The sequence below is a fragment of the Dermatophagoides farinae genome, chromosome 4, assembly GCF_024713945.1.
Source record: "Dermatophagoides farinae isolate YC_2012a chromosome 4, ASM2471394v1, whole genome shotgun sequence".
Lineage (NCBI taxonomy): Eukaryota > Metazoa > Arthropoda > Arachnida > Sarcoptiformes > Pyroglyphidae > Dermatophagoides > Dermatophagoides farinae.
This window is the reverse complement of record NC_134680.1, coordinates 6,008,482-6,031,240: the sequence shown is the minus strand read 5'-3', so window position 1 is coordinate 6,031,240 and position 22,759 is coordinate 6,008,482. Positions and strand designations below refer to the sequence as shown.

Genomic DNA, 22,759 nt, shown 5'->3' with positions numbered 1-22,759 from the left:
TAGGCGAAAATTGTGAAACCACAAGGAATGGTGATGAAAATAGTCGGTCGATTTTTAGAATTTAAATTTTATTCGAATTCAAAGTTAATTGAAATTATAAATTATACAATGAAATAAATTCAATAAAAATGACAAATTTTTTTTTTGTTTTAAAAATGCTTGACTATAACCGACGACGACGACATTCAGAATTAATTAAATTATCATCTCATAGTGATATTACAAAGAGAGAATAAAAAAAAGCAATTATCATATATATGGAGAATGAAGAATTAAATTTGAATTTTTTTTTTCAAAACACACACACACAGACCAATTTTGTTTTCGGATAAAAAAAATGCTTGCAAGGAAGGTCGGCGCGAAGACAAAAAGATGACTACCATATGAAATTAATCTACTTCTTCAATGGTGGGCCCAGATTTACCACCATCACCACCGGCTGCACCACCACCAGAACCATCAGTACCGGGAAAACCACCTGGAAATCCACCTGGCATACCACCAGCGCCTGCACCACCAGCTTGTTGATATAATTTAGTAATGATCGGATTGCATACACTTTCCAATTCTTTACGTTGATGTTCAAATTCATCTTTTTCTGCTAAAGCATTAGCGTCCAACCATTTGAGCACTTCATCAACTTTGTCCAGGATTTTTTTACGATCTTCTTCAGAAACTTTAGATTTAATTGCTTCTTCATCCAAAGTGGCTTTCATCTGGAAAGCATAACCTTCCAATGAATTTTTGGCTGCAATACGGTCACGTTGTTTGTCATCTTCTTCTTTATATGATTCAGCCTCTTTGACCATACGTTCAATATCGTCTTTCGATAATCGACCTTTATCGTTTGTAATTGTGATTTTATTTTGTTTGCCAGTACTTTTATCCACAGCCGATACATTGAGAATACCATTTGCATCAATATCGAATGTGACTTCGATTTGCGGAACACCACGTGGAGCAGGTGGAATACCAGTCAATTCAAATTTGCCCAATAAATTATTATCTTTGGTCATGGCACGTTCACCTTCATAGACCTACAGGATGTAAATTAGCGAATATTCATATTTCAGTAGCAATGACTTACCTGAATCAAAACACCAGGCTGATTATCAGCATAAGTTGTGAATGTTTGTGTTTGTTTAGTTGGAATGGTAGTGTTACGTTTGATCAATGGGGTCATCACACCACCAGCTGTTTCGATACCCAACGATAAGGGAGCAACGTCAAGAAGCAAGAGATCTTGAACATTTTCCGATTGATCACCATTAAGGATGGCTGCCTGAACAGCTGCTCCATAGGCTACAGCTTCATCTGGATTGATTGATTTGTTCAATTCTTTACCGTTGAAAAAATCTTGCAACAATTTCTGAATTTTTGGGATACGAGTGGAGCCACCAACCAATACGATTTCATTGATTTGTGATTTATCCAATTTAGCATCGCGAAGAGATTTCTCCACTGGATCCAATGTTGAACGGAACAAATCAGCACACAATTCTTCGAAACGAGCACGAGTGATGGTCGAATAGAAATCAATGCCCTCGAACAATGAATCAATTTCAATTGAGGCCTGTGTAGAAGATGACAAAGTTCGTTTGGCTCGTTCGCAAGCCGTTCTGAGACGACGAAGTGCACGTTTATTGCTGGTCAAATCCTTCTTGTGTTTTCGTTTGAATTCCTGAACAAAATGATTGACCATTCGGTTATCAAAATCTTCACCACCTAAATGGGTGTCGCCCGCTGTGGATTTTACTTCAAAGATACCGTCCTCGATGGTCAAGATGGAAACATCGAAAGTACCACCGCCAAGATCAAAAATCAGCACATTTTGTTCACCTTTGGCTTTTTTGTCCAAACCATAAGCAATGGCAGCAGCCGTCGGTTCATTGATGATACGTAAAACATTCAAACCAGCAATTGTGCCGGCATCTTTAGTGGCTTGACGTTGTGAATCATTGAAATAGGCCGGAACTGTGATTACAGCACTAGTGATAGTTTTGCCTAAATAAGCTTCAGCGATTTCCTTCATCTTGGTCAACACCATTGATGAGATCTCTTCAGGGAAGAACTTTTTTGTTTCACCTTTATATTCAACCTATGGATAAGAGGAATGAGTTTTGATATTTTTGAAAGTCAAGAATAATCATACCTGAATCTTGGGCTTTCCACCATCATTGACCACAGTAAATGGCCAATGTTTCATATCTGCCTGTACTGTGGAATCATCAAATCGTCGACCAATCAAACGTTTTGCATCGAACACAGTGTTACTTGGGTTCATGGCAACTTGGCTTTTGGCCGCATCACCAATCAACCGCTCGGTATCGGTAAATCCAACATACGATGGTGTGGTACGATTACCTTGTTCATTAGCGATAATTTCGACTTTACCATGTTGAAATACGCCAACACATGAATATGTTGTACCAAGATCAATTCCGATTGCCGGTGTTTTTGCCATTATTCAATCTTGAATATCGCAACAAATAATTTCAATTTGAAAAAAAAATCAAAGTTATATTTTTAAAAAAGAGTACGAAAGAACCAAATTAATGATCGTTGACAACAATAGCAGTGATGATTATGAAGAAATAGGAATGAATGCGTGTGTATTTGCTACTTGGTCGGTTATAAATGTGGTGTGACTTGAATTAAAAGTAACAAAAAAAAATCGAACAAAAGGCTATAGTAATAGACTGTATAGCATGTAACTATCGTGCTTTATAACCACATCGAAAATTGCCTTGCCGGTTTTGCTAACATTAACCAAAATACGCATGTGTTGAAGAATTTTCTCGAATTTTCTACCCTTATAAAGTAATGAATGATTCATTCATTTGACCATGATGAAGCATATAAATCAATGTGTACATATGTTTATGAACGGTACATTTTCAATGCTGATCACAAAAATCGTGTTTTTAGGTTAAAATTATTGGCTATTTCCACCACACTAATGGTTTTGGCCAACACCAAAAAAAAAAAAAAAAAAAAATTCAGATTTGGATAAAATTTGAAAAATTTGAAAAATTTTTTAAAAATTGATTAGAAATACAAATTTTATTTATTTATTTTATTCAAAATTCAATTAATAATAATACCTATTCATATTTGAAGAACGAAGAATTATGTTCCACAAATAAAAATGTATTTTTTTTGTTATTTGAAAATTTTTTTCCTTTTTTTTAACAATAAAGATGGCTAAAATGGATAGATGAGTGTATGTGTGTATATATTGAAAGATTTTATGGATACAACATGAATGATGATCCATGATTAAACGATAAAAACCACAATACGAAGATGAGAATCGAATTACAAAAAAAATCCTACTCTATTTAATCGACTTCTTCGATGGTTGGTCCAGATTTACCGCCATCACCACTGCCGGCACCACCAGAACCATCAGCACCGGGAAAACCACCTGGAAATCCGCCTGGCATACCACCTGGCATACCACCAGCGCCTGCACCACCAGCTTGTTGATACAATTTTGTAATGATCGGATTGCATACACTTTCTAATTCTTTACGTTGATGTTCGAATTCATCTTTTTCTGCCAAAGCATTAGCATCCAACCATTTAAGCACTTCACTAACTTTATCATCAATCTTTTTTCGATCTTCTTCCGATATTTTTGATTTGATTGCATCTTCACTGATCGTAGATCGAATCTGGAATGCATATGCTTCCAATGTATTCTTAGCCGAAATACGGTCACGTTGTTTGTCATCTTCTTCTTTATATGATTCAGCTTCTTTGACCATACGTTCAATATCGTCTTTCGATAATCGACCTTTATCGTTTGTAATCGTAATCTTATTCTGTTTTCCGGTACTTTTATCTACAGCAGATACATTAAGAATACCGTTTGCATCAATATCGAATGTGACTTCGATTTGCGGAACACCACGTGGAGCAGGTGGAATACCACTCAATTCAAATTTGCCCAATAAATTATTGTCTTTGGTCATAGCACGTTCACCTTCATAGACCTGTTGTTTTTTATAAGACAATCAATAACCATAGTTAGCAACTAATGATTCAACATTTTAAAAAAACTTACCTGTATAAGTACTCCAGGTTGGTTATCGGAATATGTTGAAAATGTTTGTGTTTGTTTGGTTGGAATGGTAGTGTTACGTTTGATCAATGGGGTCATCACACCACCAGCTGTTTCGATACCCAACGATAAGGGAGCAACGTCAAGAAGCAAGAGATCTTGAACATTTTCCAGATTGATCACCATTAAGGATGGCTGCCTGAACAGCTGCTCCATAGGCTACAGCTTCATCTGGATTGATTGATTTGTTCAATTCTTTACCGTTAAAAAAGTCTTGCAACAATTTTTGAATTTTAGGAATACGAGTGGAGCCGCCAACCAATACGATTTCATTGATTTGTGATTTATCCAATTTAGCATCGCGAAGAGATTTCTCCACTGGATCCAATGTTGAACGGAACAAATCAGCACACAATTCTTCGAAACGAGCACGAGTGATGGTCGAATAGAAATCAATGCCCTCGAACAATGAATCAATTTCAATTGAGGCCTGTGTTGAAGAAGACAAGGTTCGTTTGGCTCGTTCACAAGCTGTTCTGAGACGACGAAGTGCACGTTTATTGCTGGTCAAATCCTTTTTGTGTTTTCGTTTGAATTCCTGGACAAAATGATTGACCATTCGGTTATCGAAATCTTCACCACCTAAATGGGTGTCACCAGCTGTCGATTTTACTTCAAAGATACCGTCTTCGATGGTCAAGATGGAAACATCGAAAGTACCGCCGCCAAGATCAAAAATCAATACATTTTGTTCACCTTTGGCTTTTTTGTCCAAACCATAAGCAATGGCAGCAGCCGTCGGTTCATTGATGATACGCAAAACATTTAAACCAGCAATTGTACCGGCATCTTTAGTAGCTTGACGTTGTGAATCATTGAAATAGGCCGGAACTGTGATTACAGCACTAGTGATAGTCTTGCCTAAATAAGCTTCAGCAATTTCCTTCATTTTGGTCAACACCATTGATGAGATCTCTTCTGGGAAGAACTTCTTTGTTTCACCTTTATATTCGACCTGTTTTTCAAACAATCATTAGAAAAAGCCAAAATAATCATAAAAAAACCATACCTGAATCTTAGGCTTTCCACCATCATTGACCACAGTAAATGGCCAATGTTTCATATCAGCTTGTACTGTGGAATCATCAAATCGTCGTCCAATCAAACGTTTTGCATCGAAACACAGTGTTACTTGGGTTCATGGCTACTTGGCTTTTGGCCGCATCACCAATCAACCGCTCAGTATCGGTAAATCCAACATATGATGGTGTGGTTCGGTTACCTTGTTCATTAGCGATAATTTCGACTTTACCATGTTGAAATACGCCAACACATGAATATGTTGTACCAAGATCAATTCCAATTGCCGGTGTTTTTGCCATTTTTCTTATTAAAATTGATGATAATTATTCAAGGAAGATGGTTGAGAAAATTGATTAAAATAAATATTTCTAAATTGAAATTATTAGAAAATTGATGAAATTTAATTCAATTCGAAAAAGAAACTAGAATGAAATGAAATGAAATTTCTAAGATTGAAACAAAAATTAGAAATCACACGACATAAAACGTAAAGCTAAATTTGTTAAATGAACACTATGACGACCGTTGTGACTGGCTTTTTTCAAGCATGCAGCATTGCCTTCGAATGGAACATTCTCGAACATAGGCGGAAAAACCATTACTACAGTCATAATACGCTTTCTATTGTTCAAACACACATTTCACCCGTTTCCTTTGGATTTTTTTGGTCCAAAATTTCGTTTTTAATATTTTTCAAGTTCCATTTTCATGTTATGATCATTGAAACAACGGAAATTCATATCATTTTGGCCATAGTGATCATAAAGCAATGATAGACTATAGTTTAACAATTTTCATTCTCGACCATTCTAGAATTTTTTAAACACTCACAAACATCGATAAATGAAATTTACAAGTCCATGCTTTCACAACGATGACGATAATCATACGTATTGATTGATAATGAGTCATGAACAAATTACATTTGCTCATATTTTCTATGTATATTGGCTTCGCCATCAATTTTTGAAATGAAATCAATTATTGATGATTTTATTTGGGTGAAAAAAAAACAGGTCCATCAACTATTATTGATGATAGTAGCCACAGTATTATTGATACACAATGGTCTGATACCATTTGTTGATTGAACAAAAAAAAAATCAATGAAATGCAAACGACTTGTGATGATATTCGAATGACGGGGTACATTCATTTGTTGTCGTCATCTAACATTTGTATTTTGCGGGATAAAAATGTCTAGTAATAACCATGGACCTGGTTATTCAAGTCCATTGGATGCATTCAAAAATGGACCACATGAACGATGGCTTTATGTAACATGTGTAAAACCAGATGAATCATGTCCAGATTATTTAGCCACAGTGGATGTAGATGAAAATTCCAATACATATGGTCATGTGATACATCGTACATATATGTCCAATATTGGCGATGAATTACATCATTCGGTATATTAATTTTTTTTCCAAAGAATATTTTCAACCAATTTTTCTTTGATATATTAGGGATGGAATGCTTGTAGCAGTTGTTACAATGATTGTTGTAAAAATCGTAATAAAATAATATTACCATGTTTACGTTCGAATCGAATCTATGTATTGAATGTGGATGGACCACATACTGATTTATTCAAAACAATTGAACCTGAAGAATTATTTCGTTTGAATTTAAGTGGTCCACATACATCACATTGTTTACCTAGTGGTGATGTTATGATCAGTTGTATGGGCAACAGTGATGGCCATAATCAAGGTGCTTTCCTTTTATTGAATTCCAAATTTGAACCATATGCTCGTTGGAATAGTGAAACATCAGTTGATTATGGTTATGATTTTTGGTATCAACCACGATTGAATATTTTGGTCAGCACAGAATGGACTGCGCCAAATATTTTTCGTCCAGGATTTTTTGCTGGAAATCTTTCTGAACCTGGTTGGATTGATAATCATTATGGCCATTCTATACATCTTTGGGAATTCAAAACCGGAAAACTACTGAAAAGTGTTGATCTTCGATCCAATGGTAATGATGCTTGTATGCCACTTGAATGTCGATTTTTACATTCACCAACATCACCAATTGGATTTGTTGGCTGTGCATATAGTTCCAATGTATTTCGTTTCCGTTATGACGAAACAGATGCTGAAGATCCATTAAAAATTGATGAAGTTATTCGTTTGAAACCAAAAAAAGTTGAAGGATTTATTGGTGGACAATTTCTACCAGCATTAATAACCGATATACTCATATCAATGGATGATCAATATCTTTTCCTATCAGCATGGGCATTTGGTGAAATTCATCAATACACCGGTCTGCAAGATGATCATTTGCAAATGGTCAACCGAATTCGTGTAGGTGGTATACTTGCATCATCTGGGATTGATTCTAAAATCAAAATAATTAATGATGAAGAACCATTAGAACAATCGATGATACATTGGCAGATTCGTGGAAAAAAAATTCGTGGTGGTACACAAATGTTACAGCTTAGTTTAGATGGAAAACGTTTGTATTGTACAAATTCATTGTATTCATCATGGGATGCTCAATTCTATCCGGATATGTATCAGAATGGATCACAATTAATCAAAATCAATGTTAACAACAACAACAACAACGATGATGATTCGGGTAGAAATAGTTTAGAATTAGATGATAATTTTCTTGTTGATTTTGGTGCTGAACCAAATGGGCCAGCATTAGCGCATGAAATGCGTTATCCCGATGGTGATTGTACATCGGATATTTGGATTTGAAACAACATAAAAAAATGATTAATTGATTAAAATTAAAATCTTTTGTCTTTATTATTTGATTATTGAAATTGAAATGATAGCTAAAAAAAATTGATCGAAAAGTTTACATTAGAAATAATGAAATGTCAGCATGATTTTACAATAGTTTTTTTTGGCTGAGAAAAAAATGAAGAATTTATGATGATCAAACGCTGATCATGGTGGACAAATAATGGCCTTATAGCCCATTGGAATATTGAATGGAATACAATTTGGTGGTAATTTTTGTTGTGGCCGTCCATTATTAGCATTAGCATTAGCAGCGCAGATCGATAATGAATAACCATATGGTAGTCGATTAATACGAATACAACCATCGGATAGGAATGAAGCAGCATGACCACAAACGGAAATGTCCAAATTTAATGGATTCGGCAATGGAATGGCCATACAATCACCAACATTAGTCATACGTGATTGTGCAGGATTAAAATGATTTTTGAATGATGGCATTTCAGGTATCGGTAGATTAAACAACGAACTAGATTGGCCATCAACGACGCCAACAGCCGAAATGGCTACGACAATGACAATGGTTGAGAATTGCATTTTCAAGGATGATTGTAAAAATTGTTGAAAAATTGACAAAGTCGAAAAAAAAATACAATGTGGCCAAAATAAGCTGCTAAAACAAAATGATTGTTTGATGTTTTTTTTTTGATGGAAATTGTATCGCGTATTTATAGTCCATAAACCCGCAAAAGAAAGTCATCGGTCATCGAATGATGATGTTGATGTATCAAGTTTATGCGATGATGAACATTTGAATTTTTTTAAATCATTCGAACATATCATCTATGAACAGGAACAATTGCTTTAAAATTTGCTTTTCAACAATAAACTGTGCTACTACTACTACCTTCCAATATTTTGGAATTAGCAGAATGAAAACATTGTCGAATGTTTGACGAAAAAAATTTTTTTTTTTAATTTTGTCAATTAAAATTCATCAAATGAATCCAATTTAATTGATTTAAATTCTTCGGATATTGATGTGAAGAATTCGTTGGCCACACATTATTCAATGGACTTATTCAAAAAAGTAATCGATATCTCAAAAAACTCGTGGTTAAACTTGATTATATCAAAACCGAGTCGATAAAAGAAAATTTTTCGAAATTATGAATGTTCTAATTGGCCACAATATAACTATAGTACTATAAATCTGATTGAGTATTGTTTTTTTCGATTTGTTCAATCGAAAAATGTCAATCGATAAACAATTACTTATATCGGCAGTACGAAAACGTCGACCACTTTGGGATTTCAAGAACAAAAACTTTACTAAAAACGAAAGAGACAAAGAATGGCAAGAAGTTTGCAGAGAGGTATGTGGAACCATTTATTGTGATGATATCAAAGAAATCAAGAAAGTATGGACCTCATTGTTGACCATTTATCGTCGTCATCATAAATCTATTATGAGAAAAAGGAATGGTTCTATTGTTGATCCAAATATGGAAATGAACCATGTTAAATGGATATATTATATGCCATTATCATTTTTAGCTTATAATTATGAAACAAATGATCAAGATGGATCGATTGAAAATGAAAATGTAACGCCAACAACATCGAATCAAGAATCACCATCAACATTGCCGTTATCATTTACATTTTCTGATTCCGAACAAATGGTTGCATCAACATTGACGAATACTACTGCCACAATATCCAATATTGATTGTCCATATGGTGAAATTACCACTTTTCACAATTATCATTCATCACCAATTCATCAGCAACAAATAAAAAGGGCAGAGAAAAGAAAAAATATCATCGTCAACAATGAATTAATTTCGGAGAAACAACAAAAAATTTCTGCTAAATGTGAACGAATGAGAAAATTTATTGAATCTCATGATGAATTATGGGAACAATTTTCAGCCGAAGAATTGGCTGAAATGCAAATATTTATCTGTCAAAAAGCATTGGAAATACGTAAAAGGCATACTAATCGATAATAATATAAATAATCCATTTAAAAATCAATTGAACATTTCATTTATGAACAGGAACAATTAATTTAAAATTTTACTTTGAACATAACTATGCTACTACCCTATTGGAGATAGCAGCATTAAAACGTGTGTGTGTGTGTGTAATATAGTGATTGTTGAGTGTTGAAAAATTTTGGTTTCATTTTTTTTTATTTTGATCAATAAAAAAAAATTTTTTTGTCACATAAATCCAAAATTATCAGATAAAATTAACACTATTTGTTCATAATGGATTCTCGTAATATGCCTATCGATGAAAAGAATTTATTAGCCAATTATCAGGCCTTATTGGCTGCACATCATTCTTCAAATGGACAACAAGCGGCTAATTTGGCGGCAATGATGGCTGCAGCGGCTGCTGCTGCTGCTTCTTCTGCATCATCGTCATCATCATCATCAACAACAACTACCGGCAATAATAATTACCCGATACAATCGACAAATTCAAATCCTCATTATCATCATCATCATCATCATCATCAACAACAACAACAACAGCAGCAGCAGCAGCAACAACAGCCAATATCATCGATCCAACAGCAACAATTATCAATGCAATATATGGCTTCAATGTTACAACAGAATGATACATTTAATGTGATACAGAATGCCATGGCATCAGGTGTTCCAACATTACATTTGCCGACCATATTTTCCTATCTAGGCTATACCAATACATTTCAACCACAGAACAATGGACAACAACAAGGAGTAAATCCGAATGGTCAGAATGGACAATCATCATCATCATCATCATCATCGAAATCGTCAAAAAAACAATTAGAAATTAAATATGGAAAATTAATGGACGTTATCAGTGAAATTGGCCGTGATGTACGACCATTATATACTGGATCAAAAACTGCTTCAGATCGTTTACGGCGGCAAATAAATCAGGCTAGACATTTAGTTCGTGAATGTCTTATGGAAGTGGATCGAAGATCTAATCATCATCAAAATCGATCCACATCGGATTCAATTCGTAATAGTAACAACAACAACAACAACAACAACAATAATAATAATAATTAATTAATTAATTAATGTGATCAAAAATTTCATTTGAAAAAAAAATTATCTTTATTCTCATTATTATTCACATCATCATTAATCAATTTTTGTAAATTTCAATTATTGAAAAGAAAAAATAAATAAATTTTGTCAAAAATGAAAACTTTTCAAATGACCAATTTCAATTATTTCGTATTATTAAAATTTAATTATAAATAAATAAGATGTATAGTAATAATAATAATAATAAAAGTATATATATCGCATTTAGGTTTACAAAAACAACTAATTTCAATTAAGGAAAAAAAGAGAGAGAGAGAGAAAGACAACAAATACAAAAATGATAATAAAATGGCCATAATAAGAAACAAGGGTTGTTACAAATAGACAAAAGATAAAAAAAGAGATATGATTCTAGGCTATCTATTGGATGGTTTTCGATTTGTTAATGGATCATTGTAAGCCCATTTATCACCAATATTATGAAACATCTGTTATAGAAATAGATTGATTGATTGATGATTTGATGATTATCATTGAAAACAACATTGAATTCAACTTACCCTATTCTGCCATTTCATTGCATTTTGTTCCCGTTCTTTAACTAGTTCACGTTGTCGTTGTTCAATTTCATGTTTAGCTTCTGTTGCTTGATCAACATTTTGTTGTTTCAATGCATATGTAACCTTTTTCCAAAGATTTCTTGATTCATATTCATCTTGTTCATTAATAGGTTTCACTTGTTTTCTTATGACTGGCAATGTTTTCGTATCAACAAATGGTTCGGATTTTGTTGTAGATTTATTATTTGAAAATTTTGCTTCCATTTTACCATTCCATTCACCGGTTATTGTGGCCATTGTTTTTTTATTTGGATCAAATATTTCGGCATTAATACGATTTCGTTTACCACCATAAAATGGTTTTGTAAGAAAATCAATTTTAGCTGTATAACCGGATTTTTGACATTCAATCTGTACACTACCACCAAATTCAAACCATGGTTCCGTTAGAATTGAACGACCATAAGCACTTGGAAATGTACATGTATATTCTTCACCATGATCTAAAAGATATATTGATCCTTGTCCAATATTGTTCACTCCAATACTTAGACCAAGAAATTTACTTTTAGTCCATATTTGTGCTATTTGTTTAGGAAATAAATGAAAAACAATGAAAAAATGCAAAACAAAAACAAAATCATAAAATACATACCACAACACATAATACGTTTGTCAATATTTTCAGCATAAAATGCTGATATTGGTGGATGATGTGATACTTGTTCAGCAATAAATATTAAATCACTTTTTTTAGCCCATGGTAATTGACCACCATCATTATTTGATACAATACTTTTGGTTGAATCATTATTCTGCGATAGATTCCAATAACATTTGAATACTTCACCCAATATTGGGTTATATGGTTTTTTTGCTATCGATCCTTTACGGCCAGCATGAAAAGCGGATAGATACCACCGTGTTACCTGTATCATTCGTTCTTCTGGTGTTTTATAATCAGGAATGCTAAAAATGCAAAAATATCAAAATATGAAAAAAAAAATCATTGAAGGGTACATACCTACAAAAAATGTCTGCATGAGCGAAAAAATCGGCATACATTTCCAATAATGATCGTCGTTCAAGTATAAATGTTGGCAAGGCAACCTTTGTAAGATCCATACCAATTTTAACCTGTGCAATCAAATGTGATATAACACTACCATGTGATGATATTGAACATAGATCATCACCGGAATCATCACTTGATTCATAAAGTTTATCAAAATTTATCTGATCATCATCATCATCATTATTTTCACGTGATGATGTTGTCGATGTTGTTGTTCGTAAAGTTTTCTTTGTTGAAGGCATTTTTGTTGTCGTTGTTGTTGTTGTTGTTGATAGTGATGAATTTTTCAAATCTAAATCTGAATTTTCTGATTCATCATTAGCATCAAAAAAATCATCATCACTACTGGCATATGATAAATCTGGCACTGTCTGATTACGGTTATAATTTTTTATAAAATTATCACTATAAACAAAAACATCTAAGGCTGATTTAGCCGATTGAAATGTAGATGATGGTTGCTGTTGTTGTTGTGGACTTGAAGAAACGGAAACTGGAACAACAAATTGTTTTTCATCATCATCATTTGACGTTGTCGTTGTTGTTGTCGATTCTATTGTTGGTGAAACATTAATCTCATTAACTGTAGATAATGACGATTTTCTTGGTTCCTGATGATGTTCATATTGTTGTTGTGGCTCTTGCTGTTCTTTCTGTTGTTGTTGTTGATGGCGATATATTCCGTTGACTGGAAATTTAAGATTCTGTAATACAATATACGACCAAAAAAAAATAAGTAAAGTAAAAAAAAAAATAATGGAAATCAAATACCTTGGCAATCTGTAATAAAACAATCGTATGTTTAATTGAATCAAGAAAATATGTTGAACGTTCTTTTAATTTTTTCAATTGTTCATTACGTTTTTGTTCATATTTTGTAATTGAAAATTTTTCTTGTTTATCATCATGATCATTACAATTATTTTGATCATCATTATTATTCAATTTATCATGAATAATAATTTTTGAATCCAATTTTTGAAATTGTTTTATCAATATCTGTAGATATGAATCGGTTTCAATTAAACGTTGATTAAATTGATTCAATATTTTTTCATTATCATCATTATTATCGATAGATGATGACTGTTGTTGTTGTTGTTGTTGTTGTTGTTGTGTAGGCAATAATAAGGCATACGATTCTGCTTTATTCTTATAACGAAAACGTTTACGTTGTCGTTGAAATAATTGTATTATATCGGCCAAACAATTGATCCATTCATCACGTTCTTTCATTGAATGTGCTAGTAGGATAGTAAAAAAGAAAAATGATTCAATTTTCTGTTGATATCATCACTTATGTATATATACACCAGAAAAAAAATTTATTCATTTCATTTCATTCCATTTTTCGAAATTAAAAATGGAAAAATAAAATACAAATATTAAACTTTTCATATTCTGTCAACAACAACAACAACAAAAACGACATTTATCAAATGGAAACAGGCAGATAAACTATCTATATCTCTTTTCGTTCGAATTATATTAAATCTAAAATATTTTTTTTTCGTTGTTGTTGTTGAAAATTGAGAAACTGTATGTATTATATATTGTAATAATAATAAAATGGTTGTGGTGTTTCTTCTTTTGTTGTTCATTCACATTAATGGCTATTGCGCCCATCATCGCTCAAATCAATAGAAATATATACACAAAGACACAAACACACACATAGACATAGACAATTTGAGGATATATTGTCGTCGTCGTCGTCATAGTCGTGGACTGAAATGGCGTGAACAGAATTCTGCTATTCAAACTATTCAAAAAAAATAGGGCTAGATATTTTCAAATACAAGAACAAGAAACAAAAAATTCATTTTCAATTGATTATGAAATTGATTTTTGTTTTTCATTGCCAGAGTGTTGATCATTATTATCATCATCAATAAAATGGATGACGTCGATAACGTAAAATAAATATTCTACACACACACACACACACAGAGAGAATGTGTGTCCATTGGATACGACGACGACGACGAATAATAAGTGTGGTTAATAATGGATTCATATTTGATTAATAAAATATATATGAATTTTGATCGATAATAATAACAAGAAAATGATTGAAATCTTTTTGTTGTTGTCGTTGTTTGAACAATAGCATAAAGTACATATTAAATTCAATTGAACAAATCAACATACCTTTACAATGGAAAACTTCAGTATCGGATGTAATGGAAAATATTGTATCATCATCATCTTCGATACCTATTATTGCATCACGTAAACGTATACAACCACGACGATCACCACGTACCAATTTTTCTGGTGACTTTTAATTTTTGTTTTTGTTGTTGTTTTTGAAATATAAAATCAATCAATAGTCATGGTATAATCATTAAAAAAATAAAATACAAACTGTATAATATGATAGTAATCCATTTATTTCATCCAAAACGAACCACCGTTGTTGATAGCCTTTCATCATGTTTGTCCATTTTAATAATGGACCTTGCATCAAAACCATAACTATAATATACGTGGGAAATGAAAAATTAATAAAAAAAATAATTGATAAACCGGACAAACATTGTTACCTTTTTCGTTGTGTTTTAAGATTTTAATTTGAGAAAAGATGCGATTGTTGTTATTGTAATGTTTTTTTCCAATTGGGTGGATGACGATGATGATGATGATGATGATGATCAATAATCAGAAAACAAAAATGTTGATTTAATCAATATTATATTCGATAGATATATAAACAGCTGCATATAGAGATAGATTGATGATTGAGAACATGGAAAAGAAATGTTTCCGAAAATGTTCGATTAAAATGATAGAAGAATTGTGGAGAAAACTTTCCACCAATTCATAGTTAGTTTCACCGATATCAGATGGTGTTAATCAATCAATGATGTTGATGAGCAAATTTATCACTCTAAACATCATCATTGTTGATTATCATTATCATCATCATTATTATGTCCCAATTTTTTTTGTATCCATCAGTAACCATTTGTTGACCATTTTCAAAATTTTCAATTCTTGTGGAATAACGTATTCGTTGATATTATTAGACTATCGGAAACAATAGTTATAGGAATGAAAAAAATTTTACAAAAATAAGAAAAAAAAGAAAAATATCGTAGGGTTATTAATGCGAGCAAAGTATTTTATAAGCATTGGTCATATATTCTAGCAAGTACGGGAAATTCTTCCATTCTTTCACCTTACGACCATATCAAAATTAAATTGTGGCCTTTTTTATGGTATTGAAATATTGTTACAAGTTTCCACTTTATATGAATTGACAATTGCCCCTGCTCTTTCAGCTTACGACCATATCACGTAGAAAAAACTGGTTCTCGTCTGATCACCAAAGTCAAACTACGTCGAGCCGAGTTAGTACTTGGGAGGGGAACCACTTGGGAACACTCGGTGTCGTAAGCTTTTCCGTTTTTTTTCATTTTTTTCAAAATTTCAATCCGTTACCATCAAAAATCGTATCATTGATCCAATTAATGATAAATAAAGGTCAAGGTAACATGTGTGACAACTTTTTTTTCTTGTTCGTAAGAAAGTTGTCATACTAGCAATAAATATAAGAGAATAATGATTTATTGGGCAAAAAAACTTTACTTTCATTCTAAACTTGAATCTCAATTAAAAAAACGTAGATCCGTTACCATCAAAAATAGATCATTATATACTATCAATTGATCATTGTGATGATTGACTATTGATTTTTTTCTATTGATTGATTGATGATAATCTTTGATATTTTTTTGTTGTTGTTGCCATTTTCTTCAAATAATAATCAATAAATGATGGAATAAAATTTTCTTCTGTTCATCAGGTAAAAATTTTTCAAAGGTGTCTTAAAAATCTACAAAAAATTAAAAAGCTTACGACACCGAGTGTTCCCAAGTGGTTCCCCTCCCAAGTACTAACTCGGCTCGACGTAGTTTGACTTTGGTGATCAGACGAGAACCAGTATTTTCTACGTGATATGGTCGTAAGCTGAAAAAGCAGGGGTGATTTTCGAAATTTTGCACCACATAAGCTTGTAACAATATTTCAATACCATAAAAAGGCTACAATTTTTGTTTTTTCAATTAATTCATTTGAGTATTTTTCAGTAAATTTTTACAATAATTTTAAATTTAAATGTTTGACGAGAACCAGTATTTTCTGCGTGATATGGTCGTAAGCTGGAAGTAAAGTGATGATTCTCAATTTCTAAAGTGGAAACTAATCAATAACAAAATCAACATCATGATTAATTAAAATTAAATACCATCAATTTTTTTATTGATTGATTGTGATTAATTATGATCTAGTTTTTGTTTTTTTTTTTGATTAGAATACAAATTCGTTCATCAGATGACCCGCGCCATCTATCATCACAATTGGCCGGTTAGCTTAGTCGGTAGAGCGTGGTGCTAATAATTTAAATAAATGGTAAAATTTGACGATTCTGATAATCAGTAAAATTAAGAACTAATTAAGTTACGCCAAGGTCGTGGGTTCGATCCCCACACTGGCCAATCTTTTTGCTTTTTAGTTTAATTATTGATGATTGATTGATTGATTGAAAAAAAACTTGGTTGAATTTGGATTGAAATTAGCATTTTTTTATTCTGAGCAAAAAAAAAAAAAAAAAATAAAATTCAGACTTCGATCCCCACACTGGCCAATCGTTTCAATTTTTGCCTTTTGTTCAATTATTGATCGATGATTGATTGATTGGAAAAAAACTTTGTTGAATTTGGATTGTTTGGCCGAATTGAAATTAACATTTTTTTATTCTGAGCAAAAAAAAAAAAATTCAAACTTCGAACACGTCCTTTATGAATGGCATATAAAAAACCGTTTTATAACAAAAGCTCGCGCGCTCTGTCGAACTTTTTCTTTTTTTTCATTTTAGCTCTCACTTTTTCGTTAGTTTAATATACTTTTCATCAATTTTTACTTTTATCATTTTCACCATAATTACAATTATTATAATTGTGTTAGTTATGGCTCAAAATTCAATCAATTGCAATGTTGAATCATTACGAAATGAATTGGCCAAAATTTTTAACGAATCTCAGCATTTAAAAAATTCTAAAAAAAATGTCAAAGAATTTATGAAAATCTATAAATCATGGGTATGTTTTATTGATGATGATGATGATGATGATGAAATCTTGATAAATGTTCTAAAATCCAATCTTCTAATTATATTTAGTTTATCGATAATGAAAATTTTGAAAATTTTATGGCAACATTTATTGAAATTATGAAAAATGTTTTGGTTTGTAACAATTCATCACCATACACAAAACGTGCATTAGATTTTATTGCATTAATATTCAAAGAGATAATCTTTTTCGAAGAAGAATATGAAAGAAAACGTATTGATAATGTAATTGCTCGTGGTGATGAAACAATCAATTCTGAAATAAATAATGATGCAAGTGATTTTGATGATGAAATTGGTGAGGAGTGTTTTGATCGTGACAAAACTATTATCGATACACGTTTTATTTCAGAACCAACCACCGTAGATTTATTTATACGAAATTATCTGCTAAAATTTATTAAAGCTGATGATGTATTTGTACGTCGTAATTCTGTATTGCTTTTAAGAAAAACGATTGATAGTCTTGAAGAAGTGGATGAAAATACATTTGCTGAAGTATTGAAAGAACTTCGTAAACGAAGTATTGATAAAGACAAATGTGTTCGTTCATTAATTATGTTGTGTTTACGAAAACTTCAAAATATTAATAATGATGATAATGATGATGATGAAGCCATAAAAATATTGAAATTCCATCTACAATATGATCCTGATTCATTTGTTCGTTCGGTTGCAATGAAAACGATCGGACTTTATTCCAATACAATCGAAGTCATTTATAATGCAACACGTGATATAGATGATGTCGTTAGACGTTTAGCATATCTAAAGATTGCTGAAAATAGTTGTGCAAATAATTTTTCTGCCAATGATCGTTTACAATTATTGATCAATGGCCATACTGATCCTAGTAATCAGATAAATAATATTATCATTAAGAAATTATTACCAACTTGGATTTCTGATGTTAACGATGATATTATTCGATTCTTGGAATATTTTGACATACGTAACGAAACAGATTTTTTCAATACATTATTGGATGATTATTTTCAATCATTATTGAAAATTGTTGAAAGAGATGATATCACTGAATTCCATCAATTGGTATTTCGTTTTAAACAAAAATGTATGAATGAACATAAATTTCCATCGATAATTTTACCAAAAGAAGAATGTGTTTATTTGTGGTATAGACTTTGTAATTTTTCAAAAGAAAATAATATCACCTATAAAAAATCAATGCCTATTTCACAAAACAATGATTATGATGATGATAATGCTAATGGTGAATTATCACAACGGCAAAATTTCATCATCAACGATCTATTGGATGATATTTTTCCCGACATTCCTGTTTATTGTGATTACATTGAAAGGTAATGATATAAATAAATTGTTTATTTTTATAATAATTTGAAAAATAATAAATTTCCAATTTTTTTTCCATCCCTACCATTTAGTTTTGTCAACAATACTATTTCGTTGCATAGCCAACAGAAGAATGATGATCAATCACAATCTTCTAAAATTGTTTTTCGTCATAAAGAATTGAATTTCATTTTTCAACAATCACTTAACATTGGTAAATTGTATAAAATTAGCGATACAGCACAATGGAATCGTATTGAACGAACATTTCGTTCAATCATATTGAATGATGATCTCTATACAATGCTCAATGATTACATAGAACCAATATTTATTATTTTCAATAATTATTTTCAAAATGATTGGCAACAATTATTGGAATTGGCATTAGATTTGATCAATACTATCAATTTGCCTGAATTACATTGTGATCGTATACAAACACAGTCACAGTCTCAGCCAATGAATAGTGATTATCAATCACAAACAAATGAACAACAATTGATACCAACATCACAATTGAATCCACAAGAAAGAATCGAAACGGTAAGTAAATGATAATTTGTTTGTTTATTCAATTTTACTTATCCCTTTCCCCTATATATGTGGTGAGAATAGGATCCAAAAATTTTGGAAAGATGTATCAATATTTGTAATTCATTTCTTCATGTTGGTGGACCAAAAAATTGCGATACATTATCAAGTCTACGTGGATTGGTCAATAAACTTGTATTACAAAATTTAGCACATCCAGAAAGTGAGAAAATTCGTTTATTATCGGTAAAAGCTTTGGGCAATTATTGTTTCCAATCGGTTGTTACAATCAATTCATTTCTCAAAGTGTTCATTGAAATTCTTAAAGAAGAAAATTATCTAGATGCTAGAGTTGAAGCACTAAAATATATATTCGATTTTGTTGGCTTTTATGGTTTGAGAAAGATAAATTTTGTTGATTCCGACAATTCAAGCATTCGTAATCAATCAAATAGTATGAATAACAGTCATGATGTTTCAAATCGTTATGAAAACTTTTTCGAATTTTTTTCGGAAATGTTATTGGATTTTTTGGTGGAACCATCTATGGAACCGGCTATAATGAAGAAACGTCCAAAAACTCGTATCGAATATGATCTATTCGATATAGCGGTTCGTGGTCTATGTAAAATTCTTTACATTGGTCGTTTTAGTTCATCGGATTTTCTTGCCAAATTAATGATCATATTTATTACTTATAAGAATATCACAACCGATACAAAATATTTTCTACGAATATTCTTTCATCGTTATAGTGAAAATATTGAAGCCTTTTTTGATCATTTCAAAACAAAAAACAGCCCATTCAATGATGCATATGTTCAATGTTTCAAGATGTTAATGGAAAACGATGTAAATAATTTGAATTCATATGAAATGGTTGTCGATATGGTCGATGCTTGTACAAACGATGATCAACGTAATAATTTGGTTAGTAAAGCAATGGAAATATTTACATTGACATCAGAAAAAGATTTGATTCATTTGAATTTGAAATTTATTGATCGAATCATTGATTATAAATGTATTGAAAAATTGGATTTATTGGATTTAATCAAACAATTTGATGAATATCGACAACGTTATCAAAGAAACAATAATACAGTCCGAAGCAGACAGGATAAATGTATTTTATTATTCAAAAAAATTATACAAAATCTACAACTAGCATCACAAGGTAAAAATCAATCAATCGTAGAGAATGATGATGAAAATAATCCACGTACACAGCGATCATTATCATCAATAACAACAACACCAATACAACAACAACAACAACGGAAACGACATTCAATTGAAAATGTAAACACGAATCAAGAAATCGATGTTACTATTGTTGATGATAATGTTGCCAATGGTGATGATGATGATGATAATCATGGCATTTCCGATTTGGACGATGATGATGAAGATAATGATTATAATGATGATTGATTTAATTTTTTTTTTTCATTTTTAATCTAAAATAAAAATATCAATTCTTTTTCTTCTTATTTTGTATAGATTCTTTTCTTTTTCGACGTTTATCGATTTTTCGTTTTCGTTTATCACCACCACCACCACCACCCATTAATGATTCATCACAATGTCCTTTGATTTGTTTTGGTGTTTTAAATTGTAAATTTGTTTTTGATGGTTCAATTTTTGAATTTTCATCAAATTGATCTAATTCATATAATTGTATAGCAAAATTTTTTGATGATTGTCTACGTTGTTCAATATGTGATTGATCTGGCCATATAATTTCAATTTCCAATTTGAATGATTGTTGTTTATTGTTATAATCAAGAAAATATTCATCGTCATCATCATCATCATTGTTGGTGGTGGTAAATGCAATAAATGATTCATTTCGTACAAATTCCAATTTATCTTTTGCGGGATGATTCAATGATTCCGATCGGCTACCATTAAAGAGACGTTTTTTCATCATTTCACCATATTGATCATTTGAATTATTTGTATTTAATTTGAATGGTTTTGATTCGATAATTTGTTTAATTGTTGTTTGAATATTGGCTGACGATTTTTCTTCACTTTCATCCGGTTGTGTTTCAATAGGTTTTGCCATTCGATTCATGCGTACAAATGAATAGATTTCATTGAATTGAGATTCGGCCACTGTTATTGTTTGTTTGAAAGCCATGATGGCCAATGAAGAAACATTGAAAAGTGTTTTTAAATTTTTCAATTCAAAAATCAAACACATTATCTGATTATCGGCACATAATTTCTGTATGATATTCTTTATATTCATTGCCAATGATTTTTCCTCCAACCATATCATCGATATTTGTTTACGTTCAATCATTTTAAATGTTTCATTTAGACCGAATATTATTTCAGGAAATTTAATAGCTTTACGATTCAATTGATGTTTCAATTGTCTTAACTTTTTTGGTTCATCTTCAAATTCTTCCAATGCATTTTCAAGCTTTTTGTCTTTTTCTTTTTTCTTATTGGCAATCAATTTTTCAATTTTTGTTTCCAATTCTTTTTGAAATTCATTTGTAATCGTTGTACAATATGGTAAACAATTTTGATTACTTTGTAAAAAACGTATAAATTGTTTCTTTTTCGATCGAATTTTCTGATCCAATATTTGTTTATCTTTTGGTGTCAATATTTTTGGTTCATTTTCGGCCATTTTTTTTGTTTATAAAACAGAAAAAAAACCAATCCAAATGCCTGAATTTTATAAAAAGAGCCAAACAAAATAAACATCATGTTAAACCCTGTTCATAGATGACGTTTCATAATGATCAACAGGTGAATTGAATTTAAAAAAAAAAAAATTCAAATTTCTTCAATTTAAATTCAATTTAAAAAAAAGTTTTAGAACTAATTTTAAAATTCAGAATAAATCATTTCTCTATCCATTTCTGTTTTTCAAATTAATATATACAAACATTAAAATAAATTAACCGGATAAAACTTGTAAACAGCGAAAAAACGTTTGCTCAACAAGTTTTAACAAGTTTATCATCATCCAGATTTATTAATCAATTTAAAGCCGGTTATATTATTATTAATATATTGCTGTTGTTGTTGTTGTGCTTGCTTTTGGCTCCGCAATGATTTATTGATTAATGATTGATTGATAGAATGAAATCCGTTTTTTTCCTCCTTCTTCTTCTATCGATTTTACAATCATATCGGTCGAATGATGACTATGAAATCAATGAAAAAAAAAAATCTAATCTATACAGTTCAATAC

At 31.2% G+C, this 22,759-nt stretch overlaps 8 protein-coding genes and 3 non-coding genes across 12 annotated transcripts; 5 read left to right on the top strand and 6 right to left on the bottom strand.

Annotated features, from left to right (window-relative positions):
- Positions 1–51: 51 nt before the first annotated feature.
- On the bottom strand, positions 52–2,782 carry LOC142597299 (heat shock cognate 71 kDa protein). Its single transcript, XM_047052909.2, has 3 exons — positions 2,153–2,782; positions 1,088–2,098; positions 52–1,037 (listed from the first exon to the last, which is right to left on the bottom strand). The coding sequence occupies exons 1-3, from the start codon at positions 2,462–2,464 to the stop codon at positions 390–392; spliced, it is 1,971 nt and encodes a 656-aa protein (XP_046908865.2). The 5' UTR covers positions 2,465–2,782; the 3' UTR covers positions 52–389.
- Positions 2,783–3,044: 262 nt separating this feature from the next.
- Positions 3,045–5,677, bottom strand: LOC124490419 (heat shock cognate 71 kDa protein). The gene is given in 5 exon segments (XM_047052910.2): positions 3,045–3,998; positions 4,070–4,246; positions 4,248–5,081; positions 5,136–5,246; positions 5,248–5,677. Coding segments are annotated over 5 exon segments (1,980 nt in total). The 5' UTR covers positions 5,449–5,677; the 3' UTR covers positions 3,045–3,341.
- A 329-nt stretch (positions 5,678–6,006) lies between these two features.
- LOC124490420 (methanethiol oxidase) lies at positions 6,007–7,926 on the top strand. The gene is made up of 2 exons (XM_047052911.2): positions 6,007–6,561; positions 6,619–7,926. The coding sequence occupies exons 1-2, from the start codon at positions 6,346–6,348 to the stop codon at positions 7,870–7,872; spliced, it is 1,470 nt and encodes a 489-aa protein (XP_046908867.2). The 5' UTR covers positions 6,007–6,345; the 3' UTR covers positions 7,873–7,926.
- LOC124490423 (uncharacterized) lies at positions 7,899–8,567 on the bottom strand. Its single transcript, XM_047052913.2, has one exon. The coding sequence runs from the start codon at positions 8,458–8,460 to the stop codon at positions 8,068–8,070; it is 393 nt and encodes a 130-aa protein (XP_046908869.2). The 5' UTR covers positions 8,461–8,567; the 3' UTR covers positions 7,899–8,067.
- A 1,455-nt stretch (positions 8,568–10,022) lies between these two features.
- On the top strand, positions 10,023–11,105 carry LOC124490422 (uncharacterized). Its single transcript, XM_047052912.2, has one exon. It carries the CDS (start codon positions 10,140–10,142, stop codon positions 10,941–10,943), a length of 804 nt encoding a protein of 267 aa, XP_046908868.2. The 5' UTR covers positions 10,023–10,139; the 3' UTR covers positions 10,944–11,105.
- A 5-nt stretch (positions 11,106–11,110) lies between these two features.
- On the bottom strand, positions 11,111–15,291 carry LOC124490743 (oxysterol-binding protein-related protein 9). Of its 2 annotated transcripts, none has more exons than XM_047053293.2 (8): positions 15,107–15,291; positions 14,929–15,038; positions 14,712–14,841; positions 13,332–13,804; positions 12,510–13,264; positions 12,141–12,454; positions 11,486–12,069; positions 11,111–11,413 (listed from the first exon to the last, which is right to left on the bottom strand). In XM_047053293.2, the coding sequence occupies exons 2-8, from the start codon at positions 15,034–15,036 to the stop codon at positions 11,342–11,344; spliced, it is 2,436 nt and encodes an 811-aa protein (XP_046909249.2). In that variant the 5' UTR covers positions 15,037–15,038; positions 15,107–15,291; the 3' UTR covers positions 11,111–11,341. The 2 variants fall into 2 exon arrangements, with proteins under 2 accessions (XP_046909249.2, XP_075587038.1); XM_075730923.1 differs by having other exon boundaries at positions 14,712–14,834; positions 15,107–15,285.
- A 552-nt stretch (positions 15,292–15,843) lies between these two features.
- Positions 15,844–15,962, top strand: LOC124491331 (5S ribosomal RNA). The gene has a single exon (XR_006958947.2). It is a non-coding gene; the product is annotated as a 5S ribosomal RNA (ribosomal RNA).
- Positions 15,963–16,414: 452 nt separating this feature from the next.
- Positions 16,415–16,533, bottom strand: LOC124491330 (5S ribosomal RNA). Its single transcript, XR_006958946.1, has one exon. It is a non-coding gene; the product is annotated as a 5S ribosomal RNA (ribosomal RNA).
- A 390-nt stretch (positions 16,534–16,923) lies between these two features.
- On the top strand, positions 16,924–17,059 carry TRNAI-AAU (transfer RNA isoleucine (anticodon AAU)). The gene is made up of 2 exons: positions 16,924–16,960; positions 17,024–17,059. It is a non-coding gene; the product is annotated as a tRNA-Ile (tRNA).
- A 335-nt stretch (positions 17,060–17,394) lies between these two features.
- On the top strand, positions 17,395–21,035 carry LOC124490302 (uncharacterized). The gene is made up of 4 exons (XM_047052773.2): positions 17,395–17,662; positions 17,743–19,016; positions 19,101–19,554; positions 19,627–21,035. Exons 1-4 carry the CDS (start codon positions 17,531–17,533, stop codon positions 20,974–20,976), a joined length of 3,210 nt encoding a protein of 1,069 aa, XP_046908729.2. The 5' UTR covers positions 17,395–17,530; the 3' UTR covers positions 20,977–21,035.
- On the bottom strand, positions 20,559–22,240 carry LOC142597520 (uncharacterized). The gene has a single exon (XM_075730919.1). It carries the CDS (start codon positions 22,187–22,189, stop codon positions 21,017–21,019), a length of 1,173 nt encoding a protein of 390 aa, XP_075587034.1. The 5' UTR covers positions 22,190–22,240; the 3' UTR covers positions 20,559–21,016.
- Positions 22,241–22,759: the final 519 nt, after the last annotated feature.